This window comes from Macaca thibetana, chromosome 7, assembly GCF_024542745.1.
Source record: "Macaca thibetana thibetana isolate TM-01 chromosome 7, ASM2454274v1, whole genome shotgun sequence".
Lineage (NCBI taxonomy): Eukaryota > Metazoa > Chordata > Mammalia > Primates > Cercopithecidae > Macaca > Macaca thibetana.
In genome coordinates this window covers 156,423,051-156,441,488 of record NC_065584.1, presented here as the reverse complement: position 1 = coordinate 156,441,488, position 18,438 = coordinate 156,423,051, and the positions used below count along the sequence as shown (strand labels likewise).

Genomic DNA, 18,438 nt, shown 5'->3' with positions numbered 1-18,438 from the left:
TTTAGAACATCTTTTCCAAAACGAACAAAAGAGTTCCCTGAATAGAATAACGTGCTCATTCTTTGCTCTATTTATAATTTTAAGCCAAGTTAGATTCAGCAAGAACTTATGTTGAGATACAAAGCAAAATTACTTTAAGGGGAAATCTGCAAGTCATTATTGGAGGGGAAATAAGTAGTGTGGAAATCTTTGGAAAATTGATATGTAGCTTTTTACTGTTCTAAATAAACATGGGAGACACACAGAGGAATGAACCACTGCAGTTATTTTCCCCAGAGTTGTTTTGTCTCTGTACGTATTGTGCTCTGAACCCACTGCCTTTTCAGAGAGCGGCAAATGTAGAGACATGGAATTTACAAACTAAAGAATCACGGCAACAAAATGACTGTAAAAGCGCTCTCAGTTGCTGCTTGGAAGACTACACTGAAATAATCTTTCTGGAGAACAATTAGCTAAAATGTATTAAGAGTTCTAAAAGCATTCATAATATTTTCCCATATTTTAACATGATTCCATGTCCCCACTATTTTACAGAGATACGAAAAGGTGCACATAAAGATTAATGCACAAGAACACTTACTGAAGTCTTTTAAAATATTCTCTTTTAAACAGTAAAACATCACCCGTGTATGGAGGCTTATATCTGTAATCCCAGCTACTCAGGAGGCTAAGGTGGGAGGATCACTAGAGCCCACGAGTTCAAGGCTTCAGTGAGCCATGATTGTGCCACTGCACTCCAGCCTGGGCAACAGAGCAAGACCTGGTCTCTAAAAAATAAAAATAAAAACTAAAAAACCCCAAACATTTAGACATAGGAGATTGTTTCAATCATGTAGTTCTATAGCTTATTATAATAAAAATCACGTTTTAAAGATTTTATGCTTATAATAATTAAGTGAAAAGAGCAGGTGACCAAATTATACATACATTATGATATAAAGATACATTTATATCTTTAAAATATGTATGAGGAGAAAAAGCTATGTAGGTAAAGTATGTATGAGAAGAAAGAAGCTTGAAGTACAGCTTAAAATAATCTCAAATTTTCTTTTAGTGAAGAGGTTTGGAGCATACTTTTCCAAATTTCTCATATTCTTAAAACAATACTGTGTTACTTTATAACCAGAAAAAAAATAAACATTATTTAGAAAAAGAATCATTCCAATATGAAAATGAAAGCCCAGCATCATTCTTTTCATCCATTTGCTGATATAGGAAATCCATCAAGTTTACTGAGAACACAAATGAGTTCAGAAACTAAAGCACAAAAGGACTAGTTGAAGAAACTAGGAATTTTCTAGCCTGGAGAAAGTGGAATGAGTGCCCCGATGGCTGTAGGGCTGTCCGTTTCTAAAGAACAGTGGGACTTAGTAAGAAACACTTTGGTTCACTGTAAAAGGAGACCTCTTGACACCTTGAGCTGTACAAGAAATAGATGTAATTGTCTGGACACAGAGTGAATTTCTGATCAAGGGTTTGGGCAAGAGCTGTGGCCTATGTCAGGGACTCTGCAGAGGATTCCTCACGCTGGCAAGGAGGCTGAGCTCACAAACACCTTCCCCCACTGTGTCCGCAGTGCCACGAGCTAATGTTGGGGATGGGAGGCTTCGAAAATGGGGATACACAGAAGAACTAGGATGAGCTTTCCTGGATTCAGCTTTAGGGCAGAAGCTTGAGTCAGTGGCCAGCAGCACTTACTCTCCATCTGTTTCTCTTTGGTTAGAGCTTCCCAGATGGCCAAATTAGTGTCTGCTCCTGGGACTGGGGGCACAGTCAGATGCTCATCTTGGGAGCTCAGTATTTGCACCAAGGGCTCTCCATCTGGGGCCATCCTGGGGCTAAGGAGCAGGGGCCGCATGCCAGGAGGTGTGGGGAGCCCACAAGAAGATGAGTCACTAGGTAAGAATCTCCAGGACCATCTCTGGAGGTGGAGTGAACGCTGCATTTGCAGGCTTGTTCTTTCTCTTTTGCTGGATAACACACCCTATGGAAGTGGATTGTTATGGTGATGAGAGGGACAAAATGAAGAAGGGGCATCTTACACAGTGGAGGGAGAGAAAACCTATGTGAACGCCTCTAGGGGTGATGTTCAAAATACTCCATAACAGGTGCATGGTGGCCATTGACCGGTCAGAATGGACACTGACCATTCTGACCAGTTGGAGCCAGCCAGTGTGGCACTATGGGGCATGTCTGTTGATATTCCCAAACTGTGAAAGGGTCCTTCTTTGAGTCTGAGATACTACGGTTGTTGTTCTCATGATGCTGGGAGTTGGGATGGGTGGGGGCTCATGGGCTGCATCATGTCTCCTAAGATCCAAGAATATGGCTGGGCTCCTCTGTCTTTTTTATGACCTTGTTACTCAGAGTGTGGTCCCTGGACCAGTGGCCTCAAAGACCCCGGGAACCTATTAGAAATGTAGACTGTGGCCAGGCACGGTGGCTCATGCCTATAATTCCAGGGCTTCGGGAGGCCGAGGTGGCAGATCACTTGAGCCCAGGAGTTTGAGACCAGCTTGGGCAACATGGTGAAACCACAAACAAATATAAAAAATTAGCCGGGGTGGTGGCGTGCACCTATAGTCCCACCTATGTTGTGGGGGAGGTGGGGAGGGGGTGCTGAGGTGGGAGGATCACTTGAGCCCAGGAGGTCGAGGCTGCAGTGAGCCAAGATTGCACCACTGCACCCCAGCCCAGGCAACAGAATGAGACCCTATCTGAAAAAAAAAAAGAAATAAAGAAAATAAATGTTGATTCCCTGGCTCCACCCCACACCTGCTGCCTCAGACCTGCACTTCAATGTGGTTCACAGGTAATGTGTACGCACGGGATTCTAGCAAGGGAAGTGGGGCAGAACTAGTGTATCCGAGAGGTAAGCTGCTAACCAAGGTCAGAGATAGCCAATCACGTCCTCAACCCAGGTAAACTCCCTAGATCTCCTGGAGAATCCAGAACCTGGACTTGGTGCCTCTGACAGCTATGCAGCTGCCCTGGGCAAACCCTCTTACCGTCCCCCCGCCCCCATGCCCGCAAATCCGCTGCTTCCACCAGGAAAGGAAGCACAATTCCTTACCTCCTTCCTCCTTTCTCCTCCCTGTCCCAAGGTATGTTCTATAATTTGTTTAGTGTCTTTTCTCAAACTTTATTTTTGATGGTGGTAGAATACGCATAGCATAAAATTGACCATCGTAACCACTTTTAAGCCCACACCTCCAGGGCATTAGGTGCATTCATGCTGTTGTGTAACCACCACCACTCCAGCTCCAAAATCCCCTTTTCATATAAATCTTCCTTTTGCCTTTGATAGATGAATTTAATCTATGACTGTTTTCCCTTATATCCAGGTAACTGGTGGGCCACTGGTCAACTATATATGCCTTTGAGTTATTCTTTGACACCTGAGACCCCCCATGGGAGGCCAGGCTACTGGGGAGGGGACGGGGTGTTGGATGTTTTGAGTTGGCAGAAAGCAGTAGAGGGGCCTGCCATTGCTGAGTGTCTATGAGACACCAGGCACGTACAAGACATATGAACGATGGGATGTAATTATTCACTTCATCTAGTGTTATGGAGTAACCACATGGAGTGCTAAGGAGAATTCAGTCAAGTTTTTCACACCCACTCCTCACCTTTGGACCCCCTCAGTCCTCACGTAACGATAGAAAGCCTACAATAATTCCTCTCTGGGCCTTTTTCCCCCCCCCAGAGCCAGAAATCAGTCTTGGGATTCTGAGCCAGTGACTCACCTTCGTGTGGTTTTGGAGGCACCTGGCAGACCTTGGTCCCCGGCACTCTGCTCATCATACTCACCCTTTCGCTCCACTCGGTGAGGAACCAGCTCTTGGCACAGGGTCCCATGTCACAGTTCTCAATGTCATTCGGCCGGAGCTTCATGTTGCATTCCTCATCGTCAACCACATCCCCAATGTTGCTCACACACTTCACATCACGGGTCCTCTGCCCCACGCCGCAGGGCACTGAGCACTGAAACACACCACACCGACGTCAGGGGAACCAGCAGCTTCGGCTCTGGGAGAGAATCGCCAGAATGGAGCCAGCAGCCTTTGTGACCAGTCCCATGAGACTGAGGCTCTTCCATGCATGTCACCACCTGGGGCAGGGATCTGAGCCCTAGAAACAATCCTTTCCTACAAGATCTTCTTAGATGCCTCGCCTACTGTAAACTAAAAATAAAATCCTAAGCCTCCCAGCTGACTGAGTGGGCCTCCTCTTGGCCAAGGAGACCCCAGAGAAACCTTTAAAACTGATTTCCTGGCCATGACAGGATGGGAGGCTGGACACACCCTGTCATACTGCCTCCCTTTTGCAGTCTAGACACAACTGACCAGCATTAATGTTAAGAGAGAAATCATAAGACTGACAGAATGGACTCTCTGTGGCAACAAGATACCAAATTATAAACAGGACCCAATGCCATGGCAGGCAAGGGTTAAGTCATACACCTCTGCCCTTAAAGAATACACTATGTTCTAAGTTGCCTAGGAGGAAGATCTTAGGATTCATGGCTTACATCCTGTTTTGAGTAAAGAATATTATTGTCAGTCCCTCCAATTTTATTGTGAATTCTTCAAACTGTTGACACACTGATTAATATGTAACCTGTGGACATTGAAGACGACACTGGTTTGCTTGGTTTGTTTCTGAGTCATAAAGTTTTGCTGATTTATTTCTCACTCATGAAGTTTTATTGACTGTCCTGCACTTAAAACATTTTAGCCTGTATGTCATCATCTGTAGCCAGTGATTGCAACCTCTGTGCTGTACCCTCCAATGAAAAAGACAACTCCGATTCCAGGGGTCCCCCTCTCCTCTCCTAAACTTTCTTCTAAAAGCCTTTCAACTCGTAATAGACTTTGGAACACGTCCAACGTTGTTCGTGTGTCTTCTTGGGTTGATCCTTACATTGGCTTCCAATAAATATTTTATCAATTTATTTCTGCCTTAATAGTCTTAATTTTGACAGACACTACTCTATTCTTCCAGGCCTCAGTCTTTTCATCTATAAAATGGGTGGGGAAAATTGGAAGGAGTTGTCTCTACCAGCAGTTGCCAACCTTTGCTTCACTATGACTCATAAAACAGATGAGGCCAGTATCACAGGGCTCCCCTAGGCTCACCCATAAGGTTGGCTGTGGGCGGCACACACTATCCTAAACTCTATTCAACTATTGGTACATCCTGTGGTTTGCAAAAACAGCCATCCAGACCCCCAGACCCCCACAGGAGGGATGGGTTCCCTCCTGTGGAACTCAAGGTTACCCATCTCAGGTCTTGGTGGGCTGGAGAGTGTGGTGGGAGCCGGAGAGGGAGCTATGGAGCGGGCTGCCCTGCCTGCGTACCGAGGTCCAGTCAGTCCGGATCTGCCACTCGCTGCAGATCTTGAGTTGGCAAGTGCTGGTGGTCTCGGGCTTCTCCAGGTGCTGGCAGCGGTAGGGCTGCACTGTCAGGCTGCGGTTGGCGTACACCTGGCGGCACAGAACCTGGCGGTGCTGCATGCCCAGGCCACAGGTCTTGCTGCACTCAGACCACTCCCCGATGTCCCAGCTGGTTCAGGAATGAGAGAGCGAGAGTAAGAGACAACCTTCAGTCAACAAGAAGTGAGCGTGAGCCCGCACCAGCGTACACAGAATCATCAAAATCACCATGGGTGGAGTTTCTTACTAGAGCATTGCTTAAAAGTCAGCCTAGGCCAGGCGCGGTGGCGCATGCCTGTAATCCCAGGACTTTGGGAAGCTGAGGTGGGAGGATGGCTTGAGCCCAGGAGTTCGAGACCAGCCTGGACAACATGGCAAAACCCATCTCTACAAAAAATACCAAAGTTAGCTGGGTGTGGTGGTGTGTGCCTGTAGTCCCAGCTACTTGGGAGACTGAGGTCGGGGTATGGCTTGAGCCTGGGAGATTGAGGCTGCAGTGAACCATGATTATGCCACTGCACTCCAGTCTGGGCAACAAAGCAAGACCCTGTCTCAAAAAAAGAAAAGAAAAAGAAAAAGAAAAAGTCTGCCTAAGGGTCATCTGACTCTGTAAAGGAAGATAAATTTGCTTGACACTTGACATGGTATTTACCAGTGATTAGGGCCCAGATTCTATAAAAAGTTACAGAAAACTGAAAAGGTACAAATGATTTTTATCTAATAAAATAAACCCTCCAAAGGTTAGCATTATTACCCTGTAGATCATTAACTCACTTTTGCTACTAACTTAGAAATCTTATTCTAGTAATCTTTATTTTTCATTAACAATTCCCACATCAGTTTCACAAACCCTCCTCTGTCATCTGCTCTGTTATTAGGTTAAACGAGACATCAACCCATGCTCATCATACACTTGGATGAGAATTATATTTTTATTAGTCTGAAAATTGGGTTTTGACCCTCTTAGGGCCCTTTCCCCTTGTTCTTCTTAAAGTGTCCTATTTATCATTCAATAACCAGTTCAAGGCCAGGCGTGGTGGCTCATGCCCATAATCCCAGCACTTTGGGAGCCTGAGGTGGGCAGACCATTAGTGCTCAGGAGTTCAAGACCAGCCTGGCTGACATGGCAAAACCCCGTCCCTACAAAAAATACAAAATTTAGCCAGGCGTGGTAATGTGCACCTGTAGTCCCAGCTACTCGGGAGGCTGAAGCGGGAGAATTGCTTGAACCCAGGAGGCGGAGGTTGCTGAGATCGTGCTACTGCACTCTGGCCTGGGCAACAGAGCTAGACTCCACCAAAAAACAAAAACAAAAACAAAAAACCAAAACAGTTCAAGACCTCTCCCGAGACACTTTTCTTGGCCTCTCCAGGCTGATGTTTTTGTGACTTGCATTATCCTCTTTCTGTAAACAGCTCACCTACGACACTAACTACACCGGCTTCTCATTCTTTGCTTCCTCCTTTGTTTTCCTTAACAGGCTCAAACCTAATTGCTCCAGCTTTGCCAAGGGTGGGCTTCCCAGAAGTGGGTTGACTTGCTAAAGACTATCAGCTCCTGAGTTCATCCTGAAAGACAGGTATGCCTGCTAAACAGACTGCATTTTATGCATGGACCAAGTCTTGGATTTCTAAATTAGATTTAGACTGACTTATATCTGCTCCTAGAGTCCTGTGCTCAAGCGACCTGAAGTGACCTGGTAATAGGTGACCTAAACGGAGGGGCCATCTTACAAGGCTGGGCAAGGGAAGATGTTGCAGGGCTCCTCCTCGGGGGTCGGCTTCATGCTGGAGTCACAGTAGCTCTCAGGAGCCTCTTCATGAGTGCTTCTGTGCACACAGCGGAAAATAGGGTACTGCGATCCTGCAACAACAGGAGAATATCTGAAGGACAGTCCCACACACTGAAAAGTTGGGCTATGGGTGGAGATGCACAGAGATTTGGGTGCTGATGAAGAGAGGGCACAGAAACAGTGAGGACAATTCACACACACATGCACACTTACACTCCCCCTTCGTTTGAGGGTTTACACACACCTACCTCACAGGGTCTTTGCTAGGCACTGTGGGGGTACAAAGAAGAACCTGCCTTAAAAGGGAAATGATTATAGACTGAACACAAACAGTAACTTTTCTAAGGTTCTCTGGAAGTGTCAAAGAGAAAGTGTCCTGAAAGGGTCAAGCTTCATTCTAGAGAAAGAATTGGGCTTGGGTAGACGTGTGCCTGTGTATTTTGGAGGGAGGGGGCTGTCTAGGTCATTAAACTGGAATGAAAGTACCTGCATGACAAACTAGCCTGCTAGACCAGGTACATTTAAGGGACAGGTTGAAGTGCAGAAGTAGAAGATTCAAGAAAGGGCAGAAGAGCAGCTGCTTCCCCCTTTGGCAAGCATCTTACATATTCTTCTAATAAAGTACCCATCCAATGGTATTTCAGTGATCTGAACATATGTCTACTTCCCATGAGACAGTGAGCTTCTGAGGGACAGGGCTACCTCTTTTTTTTTTTTGAGACAGAGTCTCGCTTTGTCTCCCAGGCTGGAGTGCAGTGGTGCAATCTTGGCTCACTGCAAGCTCTGCCTCCCGGGTTCACGCCATTCTCCTGCCTCAGCCTCCTGAGTAAGCTGGGACTACAGGCACCTGCCACTGCGCCCAGCTAATGTTTTGTATTTTTAGTAGAGATGGGGTTTCACTGTGGTCTCGATCTCCTGACCTTGTGATCCGCCTGCCTCGGCCTCCCAAAGTGCTGGGATTACAGGTGTGAGCCACCGTGCCCGGCCAGGGCTACTTCTTAATCTCTGTAGCCCCAGTACCTACGAGAGTAGCCAGGTGATCAACAAATGACTGTTGAATGAATGTTTGAATGGTGTTGAATGAATGTTTATAACAGTTGTAGTTTTTTTGTTTTACTTTCATTGGATTAATAAGGATACATCTACTTTTGATAAAAAGTCAGAATTTGTTAAATGGAATGTCTAACTCTCAATTAAAAAAAAAAGCAGATTCAATTCTGCCTTCCTCTCTCTGCTGCCACCTGGTGGCAACACTGAGCTATTACTAATGGACGTTTATAACGTGAGACATGTAACCCCTGAACCTGACGTCTGAACAAACCACGGGAAGATCCTTCTTCACAAATAACTGTCTTCCCCACAGTCCAGGCCAGTATACAACTCCTGCCGGGAAGAATGTTGTACTTTATTCTACAACTCTGTCTTATCTCTGTTGCTAATTGGCCAGGCATTCATACTTTCTGAAGCTCCAACTCCTTACAATTTTAACTGCAACACAGGGGCTATCTTTTAACATAAACGTCTCAATATTTCATCAGTCATGAAACTGTTTCAGTGGTTTTTCAAGCTTATCTTGTATGACACACTGAGCCAGAGGGTAGTAAGAAACTTGACAGTTTGCAAGACAGTGTTGAATCTGAAACAATCATTTGTTTAAATTACCCGGCAGTAAAAATTTACAGTGTGGCTATAACTTGAGACCATTATTTAAAATAACGTACCAATTAAGCACAATTATTGGCTGAGTAAAAGGCAGTACTGATTGTAAAGTTAATGGGAAGCAAAAACTTTTTGTGGAATTAGTTTGTCCAGCTACAGATCTCCTTCCATTAAATAGAACAGATTTTTAATTAAATTCAACAAACATTAAGTACACTGTGCAGTTATAAAGGTGAATATAAGGTTCACAGCTTGCAGTGGGGCTCAGCTATTAAGGGATTAAGTAAAGGTCTTATTTAGCCTATTCCTTTTCCTTCAGACCATGTGGGTTTAGCTTTTCCACTTAGATGTTTGTGGATAGGAAAGCAAAAGGAACTATCTCAACCACTTGGCACTCAAATAAGGGAGAAATCAAATTTTTTTAATCAAAAGGATACAGGCTACCATAGGAATGTTCTGTGTCTTGGGAAGATAGGTCCTGCTGGGGTTGTCTAGCATCTGGCCGCTGCTTGTCTTCCCTTGACATTTTATGGCGTTTATGGACATCGTCCATGGTCCAGTTTCATGGAAATGAACTCAGAGGCCCTCTGGCTCTCTGAAGGTGGGAAAATGCCAGATCTACACATCTTTTTTTAATTTTTTTGAGACGGAGTTTCGCTCTGTCACCCAGGCTGGAGTGCAGTGGCACAATCTCTGCTCACCACAACCTCCACCTCCTGGGTTCAAGCGATTCTTCTGCTTCAGTCTTGCAAGTAGCTGGGATTACAGGTGCCTGCCACTGCGCCCTGCTAATTTTTGTGTTTTTAGTAGAGACATGGTTTAGCCATGTTGTCCAGGCTTATCTTAAACTCCTGACCTCAGGTGATTTGCCCACCTCGGCCTCCCAAAGTGCTGGGATTACAGGTGTAAGCCACTGCGCCTGGCCCATATCTACAATTCTTGAGTCTAGTGACTGCAGTGGTTTCTTTCTTTGGGTCAGTTTTAATATCTTTAGAAAGGGAGACAGCACCTGGCCACCTCCCATTGTTCAAGATTGCAATTCAATTATTCCTCTACTTGCTAGCAAGCAGGAACAAGGTGGTGAGGTCAGGAGTTGGCTGGGCTTCAGGCAGCAGGAAAAATATCCGGGATCAGTTCGGTTCCCTTCTATGCGGACATGTTGATCAAAATAGAAATATGTCATGTTGAAGGGGGGAACTGTACATGGGTAATTAGCAGATAATAAATGAAGTCAGTGAATTCAGGGGCTAGTGTAGAGGTCAGTGGGACATTATGGAAGAGAGACAAAATAAAGAATAAGAAAAAATTAAATGACTCTAGACTTGGAACTGTAGGAATCAAATGAAACAAGCAAAGAGTTTGACAGAGGCCTGATCAATGGCTGTGTGAGTATGGACCACTCTTGGATGCCAGCAACAGGGCCCTTCCCTGAGATGGTGATATCACAATGCTGGAAGCACTTTGACAAAGGGAAATTCGACCATGAAAAGCACAGAAATGTGTGGTGTGGATAGCTCCACCAGGAAGGACTAGAGAAGGGTTTGAATGAGGGTATGTGTGAAAATACACAATGGGATCACAAGGGGAAAGGACTTATTCTGTGCATAAGTGACTTGGACATTGCTGGGAGGCTTGGGATTTCCTGGTCACTTGCCATGACTGCTGATGACCATTAGATGAGCTCCATATCTGTGCCTCTGCATTGCCTCACCTACCCTGCATGTCTGGTGCCATCACCACCTGGGAGAGAGCAAAGGAGAGGCCTCCATGGGGCAATGCCACTTGTCACATGAAAGAAAAAGGAACTAGGATTGCCAGAGAAGGGAGAGATGGGAAACAATACATCCCTAGGTTTGCTTTATTTCCAAGGCACTGCTTCAGTATCTCTTGGGCCTGAGAACTGGTGTCATTTACTGGGTAAAGAACAGATAGACATGTTGCCTCAGACCTTCTGAGTGGCAGATGCTGAGTGTGTGTGTGTCTGTGTGTACGTGCACACATGGGTGTATATGGGCTAAATATCGAAAATGGGTCTTGTGCATGCTCAGTCCAATACCTCACACTCTTGTGAATCTGTGTGTGTGTGTGTTTCTGCAATGCAAAGGACAGAAGATTAAACAAAATCATATGGAAATCTAGAGAAAAAGATTTTTTATTTTTTATTTTTTTTTGGGACGGAGTCTTGCTCTGTCACTCAGGCTGGAGTGCAGTGGCATGATCTTGGCTCACTGCAAACTCCACCTCCTGGGTTCAAGCAATTGTTCTGCCTCAGCCTCCTGAGTAGCTGGGATTACATATATGCATCACCATGCCCAGCTAATTTTTGTATTTTTGGTAAAGACAGGGTTTTGCCATGTTGGCTGGCTGGTCTTGAACTCCAGACCTCAAGTGATACACCTGCCTTGGCCTCCCAAAATGCTTCGATTATAGGTGTGAGTCACCATGCCCAGCCACTTATTCAGTTTCTAACAGGTAAATCCACATGCTTTATGCTATGTTGACAGAACATGGGGCAAAGGCAATAACAGACTTGTATATCTAGGATACAATAAAGATGTAAAATCTACCCTTATGTCTTTTCTAGTAGCTCATATATTCCACATGTGAAATGTGGTGATGATATATTCGTTTTTTCAAAAAACACAGGAGTGCCTACTGTGTGCTCGCTATGATGCCAGGTGCAGAGGCTGCAAAGTGTATATTCATGGAGACAGCCAAGCCAAGCAGGGCTGGGACAGAAATGTGTCCTGAATTGCTGTGAGGTCCCAAGGATGAAGTGCCTACCTGTTCTTTGCAGAATCAGGAAGGTTTGCAGAGGAGGCGGTCTCAGAGCTTGGAGTATGAGCAGGACTTTGCTGGCCAGATACCAGAGTGTCGTAAGGGAGGGATACTAGCATATAGTGAGGTAGTAACAGTTATGTTTTCCTTTCAGCCTATCAAAACTTTAATTTATTTAAATTTCAACTCCATACCTCAGTGTGGATCACACAGCTGGGGATGGATTGTGGGGACAAAAACTGGAATGTTTGGTTATGAGTTTGCTCCATTAGAGAGATCGTGGGAGCATCTGAACCAGCACATGCGTTTGCCCTCATCTCATGCTGCTTACAACGCAAGGCCTTATGGGCTCTGGACAGGGTGACAGAGAATCTTCTCCACATGACACCGTTGGTAGAAAACCACACAATGACAATTTTTATCCTTTTCATGACTTTCCCTGTTTTCACCTAGTTCTGAGTGTATCTGGGTCCTTTGATGGGCATCACACCATTACCTAAAGGTAGAATATTTCAATAATAATACATTTTTATCTTGGGTTCCTATATCATTTACGTTATATAGTGCTTACCTCTATAATATCATGGAGTCTCACCAAAATGGTTTTGGCCTTAATGCAGAAATATTTCTAGCTTTCTGCCTCTGTCAAGACATATTTTATAGGCATTTAATTTTTCCTCACAAAGTATATAAAAGAAGTTGGTCCAATGAATCTACAGTCCAAATTCTTTGCACATTTATTAAGTATGAGCATAATAAAATTTGCACAATAAAACCTCTATAAATCAACACTCCAGTTACCAAATCATTATGGAATCGCAGAGGTTCCAGGCAGGAAAAGCTCCAGCCCCCAAGAAGAACCAAAGACCTAAATTCTAGTCTCAAAAGCCACTAAGTCAATGCTCTTATGAAAAAGATAAAAACTTTAGAAGTTGTCATGAGAGATTTTTCAGTGTGCTAATTTTGTGAGACGTTCCAGACTTTGTACTCTTAGATACAAGTACCAAGAGAAAAGAAAAGAAAAGAAAATAAAAGAAAAAAGAAAAGAAAGGAAAAGGAAAGGAAAGAAAAGAAAAGAAAAGAAAAGAAAAGAAAAGAAAAAACCCCACCCCAAACCAATGCTCTGGGATATCACACAGTTCCCCAGTTTGCGGAGATTCCTGGGGGATACAGCCTTCCTGTTTCTTTAGCAACCTCCCCTCAAAGAACAGCTGTTTCAGGGGATCAAACAGGACTTTACTACAAACAGGAGGCTATTATCATATATATGAAGGAAATTATAACTACACAGTTCATAGGTGTATCTTTGCAACAAGTCAGCTTGAAACAGAAGCAGCACTGATTCCAACCTAGAAATCAACCTGGTATGGAAAATGTCAGATAAAGGGTTTCTGGATACCACATTCCACATCTATCTTAACTTCAGAGTTTTCAAGGAAACGGGACCCTGGGTCCACTTCATCATCCTGATGTGACCCCTGTAACACTGCCATGTTTTGCTTTCAGCCTATCACAACCCTGCTTTATTTAAATTTCACCTAAACTGTATCCTTCTCCCAAATCCTTCAACTCTATGTTTTCTTTTGTTTGGAGAGACACCCCATGCTTCCTCTGGTGTGTGGACTCCCTTGTTGTGAGGGGTCAATAAAGCTGACTTTGTTGGGCTTCAGGTTTGTCCTTGGTGGTCCTAGCTGATCAGGTTAGAATAATGGATGAATACAGGGTTGGGATTTTACTGGGATAGTATGGGAGTTGTGAGTGTTGGTCAGTGTAAAAGCCAGCTAACTAACATGCCAAGCCCCCAGAGTATGTTTTATTTTATTCTTTTTTTCCTGAAATCCTGAGATTTGAGAATGAGTGTCAGCTGGGATTTGTGTAAGTCTTCCACAACCCTGACTCGGAGATTAAATTTTAGATCTTGAAGTATGTGAGTGTATTCTGTTTATTAGTGAATATATGTGCGCAGCAGGCTGGAGTTGCTCAAACCCCACACGTGCCAAAGACAGGCCCTTGACCAGCTCCTGAGAGAGAACCTCTAAGCCCTTGGAATATGCCACCTGATAAGAGTGTTTTTTTATGCCTGAGGTGTTGGGCCCCGTGGTATTGGTTTGGCTTCTGGGGTGGTAAAGGGAGAGTAGCTAGTGTCGCTCATGTGGGAGCTGTGTACCTAGATGAGAGACTCCAGTAAAAACCCAGGACACCAAAGCTCGGATGAGCATCTCTGGTTGGCAGTACTTGGCATGTGTTCCCAGTCTCTGAGTTACATCATTTCTGAGAGAATTAAGTGCATCCCTGTGTGACTCTGCTGGAGGGGACACCTGGAAGCTGGCGCCTGGCATCTCCTGGACTTTTTCAATGCGCCTTTTCCTTTATTAACTCGAATCCCTGCCCTTTGACTGTGATGAATTGTAACAGCTCTTCTGGGTCTTGTAAGTCCTTTGAGCCAATCAGTAAGCCTGAGGGTGGTCTTGGGGGCCCAACACAATCTGTCACACCCGTGAGCCATCTCACAGACAGGCTCACAGAGGTGACGGTTTGCCATGTCCCTTGGGCCAGGGTCCCCAGTCGGTACCAGTCCGTGGCCTGTTAGGAACCAGGTCGCACAGCAGGAGGTGACTGGTGGGTGGGCGAGATCAGTGGTGGCGTTACCTTCTCATAGGAGTGTGAACCCTATTGGGAACTGTGCAGGCAAGGGATCTAGGTTGCGCGCTCCTTATGAGACTGCAATGCCTGATGATCTGTGATAGGGCAGTTTCATCCTGAAACCATTCCCCCCACCCCGCCACCATCCACGGAAAATTGTCTTCCACAAAACCAGTCCCTGGTGCCAAAAAAGCCAGGGACCACTGCCCTGGGCCACCCACACATTCCTTGCTTAGGGTTCTGCAGGGATCCACACGTCCCCCACGCAGGCTCACCTTTCCCACAGGTCGTGGAGCATTCTGTCGTCCCAAGCTGCTTCCAGTTGTGATCCCGGCTGCGCCGTGGGAGCTGCGGTGCTGGTGGCACCAAGTTGTCTGGTCGACGGGGAGAAAATCTGTCCGGATGCCTGACTGGGAAGGTCTGTGCCGATTCTGAGGTGAACATCTCAGGGGCCTCCCCACGCAAGTCTTCCTTCTCCTCGTTCCTCCCTTTCTCTTCTCCCTCCTCCTGGCTCCTGCCTTCTGTCACCAACTGGCCATTGAAGGGGTCCCCTAGGAGAGGTGAGCGTGCACACACAGAATCAGGATCAGTTTAGACCCTGGGTTGTAAAGAGGAAACTGCTTCGACATTAGACGCTGTGTAGCATGAGATCATTTCTAAGTCACAGCACATAAGCACATCTGTTTAAAATAAGCGGACACCCACTAGTGCTTTCCCTCACATGCAAAGCACTTTTGAAAATCAATAAGACAAAGACGAACGTTGCAGTAGGAATAGTAGTTGTGAGCCACAGAGAGTTCACATAAAAAGAAACAGAAACAGCTAAAACCCATGCAAAAATCCTCAACTTTACTCATAACTCCATAAATACATATGAAAAGAACACCACCACCACCTCTATTTATCCAACACCAAAGACTGGAAAGTTTGGAAACCCTTAAATCCCTTAACTCCTGTTGAAGGTGCAGGAAAATACACTTCCAGTCACTATGGATGAGCCTGCAAATAGACGCATGGTTTTGGAGGGAAATCTGGCATTATCTATCCAAATTTTAAATGCACATACCCTTTGACCTAACAATTCAGTTTCTAGCACATTTGTTCCGCAAATATTTTCTTTTACATAAATCTGAATATACAAGTATGGTTACTGCGGTATTATTTGAAATAGCACAACAGTAGAACAGACACAAATGTTCACCAGTGGTACTGGTTAAACTACGTTATGCTACAAGTACAAAATGGAACACTATGTGTTTTTTGAAAAGAATGCAGCAAATATACATTCTGACATGAAGAAATGACTGAATATTGTTTGGTGAAAGAAAAAAGCATCACACACACACATACACAAAGGTGTGGCAGGTCACTTTTTTGAGATACTAATTTGTATTTGATTTTCTATCTTTATTCCTCCACCTCCTCCTCTAGTTTGAAAGAGTAGCCAAGTCCTTAGATGTTACTGCTTTGTTTTTGTGCAGGACAGAAAACAAAAGCCGCTAGAGGTCAACAGCTTTCCCTTCCAGGAGTGCAAGCCTAGGCTTTCATTAAGAGTACAGTGGATGTCCTTGAGGGGCCAGCCCAGTGAGAGGAGGAGGGCACATTTTTGAGAAAGAGAGAGAGAGAGAGAGAGAGAGCAAGAGACAGAGAAACAGAGAGACAGAGACAGAGAGCAAGAGAGACAGAGACAGAGTGTGAGACAGAGACAGACAGCGAGACAGAAAACCAGAGAGAAACAGAGACAGAGAGCAAGAGAGAGACAGAGACAGAGAGCAAGACAGGGACAGAGACAGAGTATGAGAGAGACAGAGACAGACACAGAGAGAGAGCCAGAGAGAGACAGAAAACCAGACAGCAAGACAGGGACAGAGACAAGAGACAGAGAGAGAGAGAGAGAGACAGAGACAGAGAGCAGGAAACAGAGAGAGACAGAGAGCAAGAGACAGAGAAACAGACAGAGTGTGTGAGAGAGAGTGAGAAAGAGAGAGCAAAAGAGAGACAGAGAGTCAGAGAGGGATAGACAAAGAGAGAGACAGAGAGCAAGAGAGACAGAGACAGAGAGTTAGTGAGAAAGAGAGAGCAAAAGAGAGACAGAGAGCAAGAGAGACAGAGACAGAGAGTTAGTGAGCGAGAGAGAGAGAAAAAAAAGAGAGAGAGAGGTTTTCAAGGTAGAGGAGAGACAGGAGTCTGGAGTCTTGGGTTTCCTGAGTGACATGGATCCTTAGGTGTACCAGACAATGTCCAGTGTCCCAGGAGGAAGCCACACCCGCAGTGGGAGAGGGGACCTGGCTGCCAGCCTCACCAGCTTCCTGTGCCCCCCGTGCAGGTTGGAAGGAGCAGAGCCCTAACCTGAAGGCCCCATGAGGCTGTTCCTGGTGGCACCTCAGCAGAATTAGTATGGACAGACCACCGGGGGGTCTAGCCAATGCTTTGGCTTGTCTAAGACTCTAGATCTTTCCTTATATCTGGGGTGAGAATGTGTGTGTGTGTGTGTGTGTGTGTGTGTGTGTGTGTGTGTAATCCCCAAGCAGACTGCGATTGAATTATCTACTGGTTTCAAAGAAGGGTGAAGTTGAGGTCAGATTTAAATTGACTAATGGAAAATAATAATATGCAATGTTCCTTGCACTTCTGAGATTGTAGATGATGATTCAAATGACTGGAAACATGTTTGTGTATGCATAGAAAAGGGCTAGGCAAAATCCCACCAAAGGGTTAGACTCCCTCTGGGAAGGGCACAGGGTTGGGAGCTATTGATTTTTTTTTTTTAATAGACTATTTTTTTAGAACAGTTTTAGGTTCACAGCAAAAGTGAGTAGAAAGAACAGAGTTCCCATACACCTCCTCCCACCACACAGGCACAGGGTCCCTAACTACCATCATCCCACATAAGAGTGGTACATGTGTAACTGATGACCCTACACGGACACGTCATTATCGTTTAGAGTTCACAGTCCATACGAGGGTTCACACCTGGGGGTGCACACTCTGTGGGTCTGGACAAGTGCACAGTGACAGGCATCAGCCAGTGTAGTATTACACAGAGTAGATACACTGCCCTGAAATCCTCTGTGTTCCACCTGTCCATCCCTCTATCCTCCCAGCCCCTGGCAACCACTGATCTTTTTGCTGTCTCTATAGTTTTAACTTTTCTAGAATGTCATATAGTTGGAATCAAACAATAGGTAGTCTTTTCAGATTGGCCTCTTTCATTTAGTAATATGCATGGAAGGTTTCTCCATGCCTCTTTGTGACGTGATGATGGCTCATTTATTTGTGGCCCTAAATAATATTCCATTAGTTTTAATCTATCCACCTATTGAAGGACTTCTTGGTGGCTTCCAAGTTTTGGCAATTATGTGGCAGTTGCTTTTGACTGTATATATTTCTATTTTGACGGAATATTGTTCAAGTATGTATCATTTTAATACAAAATAAGAAGACAAATTCTAGGGTTACTGTAGATCACAGTTAAAACTACAAGGGGGTGGTCGGGCGCGGTGGCTCACACCTGTAATCCCAGCACTTTGGGAGGCCGAGGTGGGTGGATCACGAAGTCAGGAGATCAAGACCGTCCTGGATAACACAGTGAAACCCCATCTCTACTAAAAATACAAAATAGCCGGGCGTGGTGGCGGGTGCCTGTAGTCCCAGCTACTTGGGAGGCTGAGGCAGGAATGGCGTGAACCCAGGAGGCAGAGCTTGTAGTGAGCCGAGATCGAGCCACTGTACTCCAGCCTGGGCGACAGGCTGTGAGATTCCATCTCAAAAAACAACAACGACAACAACTACAAGGCAGCTGGGTGAGGTGGCTCATGCCTGTAATCCCAACATTTTGGGAGGCTGAGGTGCGAGGATTACTTGAGCCCAGGAGTTCAAGACCAGCCTGGGCAACATCGCAAGACCCCATTTCAGCAACAACAACAATAACAACAACAACAACAATGACAGTAATTAGGGCTTTCTCAGCATTTTTTTTTTTTTTTTTTTTGAGTCAGAGTCTCACTCTGTCACCCAGGCTGGAGTGCAGAAGGCTCACTGCACCCTGTGTCTCCCAGGTTCATGTGATTCTCGTGTCTCAGTCTCTTGAGTACCTGGGATTATAGGCGAGTGTCACTACATCCAGCTACT

At 45.2% G+C, this 18,438-nt stretch overlaps 1 protein-coding gene across 2 annotated transcripts in view; it reads right to left on the bottom strand.

Moving 5' to 3' along the window:
* The window catches only part of THSD4 (thrombospondin type 1 domain containing 4), a 686,742-nt gene that overhangs the window by 29,713 nt on the left and 638,591 nt on the right, over positions 1–18,438 (bottom strand). For both annotated transcript variants that reach the window (XM_050796270.1, XM_050796271.1), the window contains 4 exons: positions 14,583–14,858; positions 7,169–7,298; positions 5,361–5,565; positions 3,811–3,984 (listed from right to left, as the gene is read on the bottom strand). In XM_050796270.1, the coding sequence (XP_050652227.1) occupies positions 3,811–3,984; positions 5,361–5,565; positions 7,169–7,298; positions 14,583–14,858 (785 nt within the window). The remainder of the gene's footprint in view (positions 1–3,810; positions 3,985–5,360; positions 5,566–7,168; positions 7,299–14,582; positions 14,859–18,438) is intronic.